Here is an 8412-nt window from a genome sequence, read left to right as displayed (position 1 = left end):
ACCCCGCGGGACTCCAGGTATCCGGGCCAGCTTCTCCTCGCCGCCGCCTCGGCCAGGCAGTTCGCCCCGGAGACACCTGTCACCGCCCCCTCTCCGTTCCCCAGCTGGGGGCTGGGAGGAAGGCTCCGGCCTACCCCCACCCCGCGCCGCGCGGCTCCGCAGCGCAGCTCCGGGCATCTCGGCGCCGGGCCCGCCCCCTAGGGCTGCGGCGCGCGGGGCGGGGGCGTGGGGGGGGGGGGGCTGCGCGGGGCGTGGCGGGCCGGCCTCAGCGCTCTGGCCCCCTCCCCCGCCCCCCTGACGTCAGCCCCGGCAGCTGCGAGCTCCCTCACTTCGCTCTCGCCCTCCGGCCGGGAAGCATGGGACGGTCCGGGCTCATCTGCGCCTTCCTGATCGCCGCCTGCTGCTGCTGTCGCCGCGCCGCGGGTGAGTGAGCTCGCTGGGGTGGGGGGGGCCCGCGCCCCCAACGGAGCGGCCCGGCAGTCCGGCGGAGCGTGCCCGGGAGGAGAGCTGGCATCGCGGCGGGGGCCGGGGCTTTGCGCTGCGTCGTGCGCTCCTCTCTCCGGGTCCCAGGCACCCGGCGCGTTGCGCGCGTGCAACTCTTCTTTGCAGCCAGTTTGCAGCCTCTATTCCAGACCTTCCCGGGAGCAGAACTGGGGAGGCGGGGAGGGGGCTGCTGCCTGGAGCGGGAAGGGGTGGAGCCAAGTCCCTGGGGCCGCTGGTGAGAGCTTTTTCTCAGGTGCTTTCTCTGGGGAGCCCGTGATTGGAGCCTTGGCGGGAGGCGCCTCTACAGCGCATCCCCAAATCCTGAATCCCACGCCCGCCTGTTGCTGGGAAAGGCAGCTTTCTTAGCTGGAGGGGTGCGCCGACCCCTCCCTCTCCCGCCTGGGCTTCGAGCCAGGCTGGAGGTGAGCGAGATGGGGAGGAACGGCGGCTCCCACCCCGGCAGGGCGTTGGCAAAGCCTGGAGGGCGGTGTGGGTCGCCTCGCGCCTACCCGGGTGACGGGATCACAGATGGCAGGGACGAGGGATCGAGGGTTACCAGAGTGGAAGCGCCCCAGACTTGTTACACCTCCCGGAATGGGACCAAGTTCAGGTGGGAAATGCGCCCCTGCACCTCGGAGTTTTTCTCTGGAACTGCCTAGGAGCCGGGAGCTCCCGGGTTCACGCTGCCCTTGTATGGGCCGCAACGGTGTCGCTTGTTTCTCTTGGCTCCCTTTCCCGGGCTCCAGCCGCTGCCTGGCTTAGATACCCTGGTTGGGTATCTAAGCAATACCCAACTCGATGGCCTCGTGCCCATGCCGACGGTGTCCCTGGGGTACCCTTGGCTGCTGCCTTCCAATCCCTTCTGGGGAAAGGGCTAAATCGGGCTCCACCCGCTGCAGAAGGTCCAGCCCCACCCGGCCCTGCTCTTCTAGCTCCGGGGAAACGGAGTCAGGGGTGTGGAGCTTTTGCTCTGGGTTGAAGACCACTCCATCTGCCCTTGTTATCTGGGAGCCAGCCCAGGCCAACCACCCAGGCACCCGAGTCCAGCCAGATGGTATGGAGTGACATCACCTCCTCGCGGGGCGGGCAGCGCACTAGCACCACTGACGTCACTCCTGCCCACTGCCTGGCCCTTGGCCTGACCCCTGCCCTGACCCCGGGGAGAGATTCTGGCCCCCTCCGTGACTCTGACCCCTCCATACTCACAAGACTCCCAGGATGGGGTCCCCTGAGAGTGTCGGATGTTCACGGCGGTGCTGCTTAAGGAGTATGAAATAAGGGCCTCCTGGCCAGGGTTGCCCTTTGGGTTTTATGGGGGATTTGGGGAGGGGGTGTGGGGGGGCAAAGGGTAGAGATGTCTTCCTCTGGGTGTGGGGACAAAAAGGGCCTGTGTGCCCCGGCCTCGCACATGCCTTGCATTCCCACACTCTGAGCTCACCCGGGGAGGAGGGAGCCTGGAAGGAAAGGGGCCTTCCTCTTGGCCCAGAGCCTGGGTTGCCCCTCTGCCAGCCTCATCTGGGAGGTTCCTGGTGCTCAGGGTCTCTGCTCCAATGACCAGAAATGTCCATCCCCAACTCCCTTGAACCGGGAGAGGGCTGGCCCAGGGTTCGGGGGTAAAGAGTGGTTGAGGGGTAGGAGAGGACAGTGCCCTTCAGACCCTCGAAGTGGCAGGAAGAGCAGCTGCAGCGGGCGGTGTGAGTGGAGGGTATGGAGAGCAGCTGGAGCTGACACAGCTCCTCCCCCACCGCCTCCCCGCCAGGTGTGCCTGGAGAGGCTGAGCAGCCCGACCCGGAGCTGGTGGAGGTGGAAGTGGGCGGCACGGCCCTTCTGAAATGTGGCCCCTCCCACTCCCCGGGCAACTTCAGCCACGCGGACTGGTTTTCTGTGAGTGCTCCCAGAGAGGGCAGCAGGGGCGGGAGGCTCTGCCCTTCATGTAGCCCCAGGACGCTCACCTCCTCCCTGCCACCTCCCCTTAGGTCCACAAGGAGAAGCCAACACTCATCTTCCGCGTGCGTCAGGGCCAGGGCCAGAGCGAACCTGGGGAGTACCAGAATCGGCTCAGCCTCCAGGACAAAGGGACTACTCTGGCCCTAACAGGCATCACCCCCCACGATGAGCGCATCTTCCTGTGCCAGGGCAAGCGCCCTCAGTCCCAGGAGCACCGAATCCAGCTCCGTGTCTACAGTGAGTGCCTGTCCGTGCCTGGTGGGCAGTGTGGGGCTTCGGAAGTGGTGGTCCCATGCCCCTCCCCATTTCTCTCCCTTGTAGAAGCTCCGGAGGAGCCACTCATCCAGGTCAATGCCTTGGGCATTTCTGTGAACAGTGAGGAGCCTGGGGAGGTGAGATCTGCCGGGGTGGCTGGCGGGTAGGCAGGAGCTAAGGTGGGCTTGGCGGGGTCGCAGAGGCAGGGAGACTCACACCCTGTCCTCCTTAGGTTGCCACCTGTGTGGGGAGGAATGGGTACCCCCTTCCTCAAGTCACCTGGTACAAGAACAGCCAGTCCCTGAAGGAGGAGAAGAACCGTAAGTCATCCTCTCTGCCCTTAAAAGCCATGCTTGTGGCACAATATGGGGACCACCTTGCATTTTATTTTACTTTTTTTTTTGGCCACACCACGCAGCATGCGGGATCTTAGTTCCCCGACCGGGGATCGAACCCGTGCCCCCTGCATTGGGAGCGCAGAGTCTTAACCACTGGACCACCAGGGAAGTTCCTATTTTACTTTTTTTTTAAGTACACAAGTTATCCTTGAAAATATTCTCATAAGAATTCAAACTATGGAAAATCTAGAAGGAAAATTTCCTTCCTGCCCCAGACCCATTCCCAGAAATAGCTGTGCTATCAGTGTGTACGTATTCACACGGATGCAATCCTTGATTTCTAGCCTACTTCTAGGTACTTACTCACACATGTAAATATATCTAGGACTACATAGGCTTTTGTTTTTTATTATCTAAATCAGTGGTTCTCAACTAGGGGTGATTTTGCTCCCCTCCGGAACACTTGAGTGTCTGGAAATATTTTGGGTTGTCGCAAATGGATAGGTGCTACTGTCATCTAGCGGGTAGAGGCCAGGGATGCTGTAAACATCCTACAGGGCACAGGGCATGTCCAGCCCCAAACGTCAGTGGTGCTGAGGTCGAGAAACCCTGATTTGAATAACACTGTGCGCTACACATTGTTACACAACCTTGTTTTCCTTTTGACGACAAGTCTTGGAAATCTTTCCAGGTCACTCTATTTAGATCTACCTGATCGTTTTCCTACTGCCGGCATTTCACACGGTGTATATAATATAGTCTAGCTAACCATTCGTTCCCATTAGTGGATGTCCAGAGTGTTTTCTCATTTCCTTTTTTTTTTAAATCCCTGTAGCAGTATTTGCACATATCCTTGTATGTGTGCCTATGTGTGTTTGTCTAGGGTAGATTTCGAGCAGGAAACTGCTGGGTTGAAGGGCCGCAGCTGGCATTGGTACCTGGCCCTCTCTCTACAAGGGCTCCCCTGCCATTCCGCCGACCCAGGAGATCATAGGGTGGGGTTAGAGGCGGAGCTGAGGCCGAGCCCTTCGCCCCTTCCTCCCTGCCCAGGGGTCCACATCCAGTCGTCCCAGATCGTGGAGTCGAGTGGTCTGTACACCTTGAGGAGCGTTCTGAAGGCACAGCTGACCAAGGAGGACAAAGATGCCCAGTTTTACTGCGAGCTCAGCTATCGGCTGCCCAGTGGGAACCACATGAAGGAATCTAAGGAGGTCACTGTCCCTGTTTTCTGTGAGTACCGACCCATCGCTGTGGGGCTGGGTCCTGCTAGCTCTTGGGCTGAGAGCTGCCCCCTTTGTCTGTGCAGACCCGGCAGAGAGAGTGTGGCTGGAAGTGGAGCCTGAGGGGATGCTGAAGGAGGGGGACCGCGTGGAGATCAGGTGTCTGGCTGATGGCAACCCCCCGCCCCACTTCAGCATCGGCAAGCAGGTGCGGGGCCTCTGTTCTGGGTGCAGGGGGGCAGCAGGAGTGGCTGGAGGCGCACTCTGATCATGCCTTTGTCCTCTCGCAGAACCTCAGCACCAGGGAGATGGAGGAAGAGAGGACCGATGACAACGGGGTCCTGGTCTTGGAGCCCGCCCGGAAGGAGCATAGCGGCCTCTACGAATGTCAGGGCCTGGACTTGGAAAGCACGGCATCGCTGCTGAGCGACCAGCAGGAGCTGGTGGTGAACTGTGAGGGGCTGGGGGCCCAGGACAGGGGGACCAGGCTGGGGCGAGAGGGAATTTGCCCCGCCCTGTCCTGCCTGACACGATTGCTGCGTCCCCAGATGTGTCTGAAGTCCGGGTGAGCCCCGCAGCCCCCGAGAGCCAGGAGGGCAGCAGCCTCACCCTGACCTGTGAGGCAGAGAGTAACCAGGACCTTGAGTTCCAGTGGCTGAGAGAAAAGGTACCCAGGTGGGCTCAGGTCTCCGGGGCAAGGGGCTGTGGGGTGGGTGTGCCTAGGAGTGACCTCTGACCCATCTCTCACCCCAGACAGGCAAGGTGTTGGCAAAGGGGCCTGTGCTCCAATTACGCAACCTGAAACGGGAGGCAGGGGGAGGTTACCGCTGCGTGGCATCTGTGCCCAGCGTTCCCGGCCTGAACCGCACCCAGCTCGTCAACGTGGCCATTTTTGGTGAGGCCCTAGGCAGAGATCAGGTGGCCCCTTGAAGCCACCTTGAGTTGGGTGGTTTCAAGCTCTTTGGGGACCGAAAGCCACCCGCTGCCCTGGGGGGCTCTGGTGGGGAGGGGGGTGGCAGGCGGGCAGGGTTTGCTGTCTCACCCTTCCCCGCCCTGCCACAGGGTCCCCGTGGATGGCACTGAGGGAGAGGAAGATGTGGGTGAAGGAGAACTCCATGCTGAATCTGTCCTGTGAGGCCTCAGGGCATCCTCGGCCCAGCGTCGTCTGGAGCGTCGATGGCACGGTGAGCAGGCACATGGCGGCCCCCCAGGCTCTCGTCCATCCCTGCGCGGGCTCTGCTGCCACGACCCAGCATCCTCCCCACCCCTGAACTGCGTCTCCTTCCTTGTAGGCCAGCGAACAGGACCAAGATCCGCAGAGTGTCCTGAGCGTCCTGAATGTCCTTGTGACCCCAGAGCTGTTGGAGACAGGTGCCGAGTGCGTGGCCTCCAACTCCCTGGGCAGAAACACCACCATCATTATCCTGGAGCTGGGTAAGGGCTTGGTCCTGCAGAGTGGGGTGGGGGCAAGCCCAAGCAGGGCACGTTCCTATCCCACCCTCCCCCCATCTGTTTAACCTCTTTCACCCCAGACTCCAACAGAAGCACTAGCCTCAGCACCTCCACCGTCAGTCCCTATGCTAGAGCCAACAGCACCTCCACAGGTGAGCTGGGCTGGATCGGGAGCAGGGTTGTGCCAGGACGTCCTCACTCTGCCCTGACCGGGAGCCCAGGGGAGCTCTGTCGAGAAAACGATCAGCGGCCCATCTTCCATCAGCCCTGGGCTGGGCGGGGCCGCGATGGTAACATGGCAGCCTGGGGCAGGGAGTGACTCGGGGTGTCTTTTTGGGACAGAGAAAAAGCTGACAGAGCCCGAAAGCAAGGGTGTGGTCATCGTGGCCGTGACCGTGTGTGTCCTGGTCCTGGCTGTGCTGGGCGCTGTCCTCTATTTCTTCTACAAGAAGGGCAAGCTGCCGTGCGGACGGTCAGGCAAACAAGAGATGTGAGCACGGCACCCGGCACCCCGCGCCCCACCCCATCTCACGCTGCCAGCTTGTTGCCTCCTCAGGGATGTTGCCCTGCTGGCCCCTGTGCCCACTGAGCCGTTAGGAGCAGGAGGGGGACCCTGGGTCTGAGCGCTCCCCGCCTCACCGCCACTACCCAGCTTCCGTCCACCACACTCCTCCCTCTCACCCCTGTGGCCCTTCCCTGAGCCAGACCGGAGCACCTAAGAGCCCTTCAGTACCCAGTCCCACGTCCCTCCCAACAGCCCCCATCCCCTTGCCCCCGAGTTGCCAACCTCTTGCCTCCCTCCCTCCTCCCAGCACGCTGCCCCCGTCTCGTAAGGGCGAATTTGTAGTTGAAGTTAAGTCAGATAAGCTCCCAGAAGAGATGGGCCTCCTTCAGGGCAGCAACGGTGACAAGAGGGCTCCAGGAGACCAGGTAGGAGGCAGTTCCTGTGGCCAGAGCCTGACACATCTTCAGGCACCGGGAGTGGCAGGGGCTGACGGTTGCTGAACACTAACTTTATCCTTCATCCTTCCCTGTTGGAGATGGGGAGCCGGCCCCATCTTGCCTTCCTAACACCACGCACAGACGATAGGGCCAGGCAGGTGGCTGAGGGACCCCGAGAGAGGGTAGCTGCCAGGACTGAGAGCAAGACCCCGTCCCATCACCATTTCCTGAACAGAGCTGGCGGCTCACGTCACTAGGTGTGAAGTGTGGCCCAGTGCGATTCGGGGGCCTCATCTCTTATTCCCCGCCTTGCCATCCCCACCCCCTCCCCGGCTTCTTCCCTCCAGGCGGCTGCACCTAGTTCATCAGCTGTGGCTTTGGTCCCTCCTCTCTTTTAGCGCTCACACCTTAAACCCTGGTCAGTGTCTCTGAACACCCCCCTCACTTCTGCTCTTCACCCATCTTTAGGGAGAGAAATACATCGATCTGAGGCACTAGCCCACCGAATCGCACGGCGCTCCCTCCCCCGCCTGGAACATTTCCTGTTCCCTGCTCACCTTCCTCCCCAGCACTCAGGATGGTCACCAAAGCCTCTAAAGTGGACAACACAGAAGACCCCCCTCCAGCTCACCTGCAGACCCCATTTCAGAGGGCACATGGGCCAGGACCAGAGCTGTCCTGAGAAGGACCTCACGTGGCCCTGGAGGCCCCCTCTTCAGGGACCTGTCCACCACTGTCTCAATTTGTTGAGTGACGCTCATGCCAAGGAGGGGGCCTCGGTATCCCAGAAGCACACAGGAGAGTCTCTTGCAGAACTTGTTTCCTCTTTACACATATGGATGTAAATACCTGTCTTCTACCAGCAGCCGAATTAGGTAGCCTATTTATCTTGAGCTGACTTCCTGCTCCACTGCTCCAGGGCTGGCTTCATAATTCAGCTGTATCACTGAAGTAAGGATGCGGTGAGCCCAGGCCTCTCTCTGCTGGTGACGTATGTTGCTCACACCAGTTCTGGAGAGACCCCAGCAGTATCTAGAAGCAGTTGCCAGCCTGCCTGCCTGCCTCTGGAGTCCCCTTTGCGACACTCTTTTCTTTCTCTGGGCAGAAGTCAGGACCTGGTGTCGTCCCTTAAAAGGTATCCTGGGTGTATCTCATTGTCCCTGCAGTAAGGAAGCTGGGTGCCGCTTTCCAGAGTTAAGGCAACTGGGCCCGAGCCCCTGCATTCATTTGGCTCCCCTACCCTCTCAAGGAATCACGTAAGACTGAATGCTGGGGGTAGGGGTTGGAGATGAGGTCCAGACTGTCCTTTACGAGGGTTAAGGCTATAAAGTTATATTAGCACCAGACTTCTACAGCCTGAGCTAATGGGCCTAGACCTTAGAAGAAAGGCCCTAATGGGAGAATGGTACTTGGAGATGAGAAACGGGCCTGGCTAGAGCTTTGGGGTATGTATGTCTCTGCGTGTGTCTGTGCGTACGTGTGTGTGTATATATATGGTTTTGTTAGGTTGTAAATTTGCAAATTGTTTCCTTTTTATATATGTGTATATATATGAAAAATAAAGCTTAATTGTCCCAGAAATCTTACACTGTTTTTTATTCATCATGGGGTACCACAGCAGCCTGGGGCCTCCAGAATTAGCACTGCACCAAAAGGAACACAAAACCCTTTGCAGTTGGGAGCAGGGACCGGGGGTTACCTCTGCTTCTGAGCAGAGGGCTCAAGCTCTAACACGGGATAATGAACCTACTGAGCAGCAAAGCCGCCCTGCTCTA

At 59.9% G+C, this 8412-nt stretch overlaps 1 protein-coding gene across 2 annotated transcripts; it reads left to right on the top strand.

Annotated features, from left to right (window-relative positions):
• The first annotated feature begins 285 nt into the window (after positions 1-285).
• On the top strand, positions 286-8218 carry MCAM (melanoma cell adhesion molecule). Of its 2 annotated transcripts, XM_033434410.2 has the most exons (16): positions 286-423; positions 2243-2367; positions 2460-2667; positions 2752-2822; positions 2918-3005; positions 4074-4253; positions 4330-4451; positions 4534-4696; positions 4792-4910; positions 4997-5138; positions 5306-5427; positions 5536-5677; positions 5776-5847; positions 6038-6185; positions 6508-6625; positions 7106-8218. In XM_033434410.2, exons 1-16 carry the CDS (start codon positions 357-359, stop codon positions 7133-7135), a joined length of 1917 nt encoding a protein of 638 aa, XP_033290301.1. In that variant the 5' UTR covers positions 286-356; the 3' UTR covers positions 7136-8218. The 2 variants fall into 2 exon arrangements, with proteins under 2 accessions (XP_033290301.1, XP_033290300.1); XM_033434409.2 differs by lacking the exon at positions 6508-6625 and having other exon boundaries at positions 287-423.
• Positions 8219-8412: the final 194 nt, after the last annotated feature.

This window comes from Orcinus orca, chromosome 8 (assembly GCF_937001465.1).
Source record: "Orcinus orca chromosome 8, mOrcOrc1.1, whole genome shotgun sequence".
Taxonomy (NCBI): Eukaryota; Metazoa; Chordata; class Mammalia; order Artiodactyla; family Delphinidae; genus Orcinus; species Orcinus orca.
Note: the sequence above shows the minus strand (reverse complement) of the source record. Positions and strands in the feature narration are given on the sequence as shown.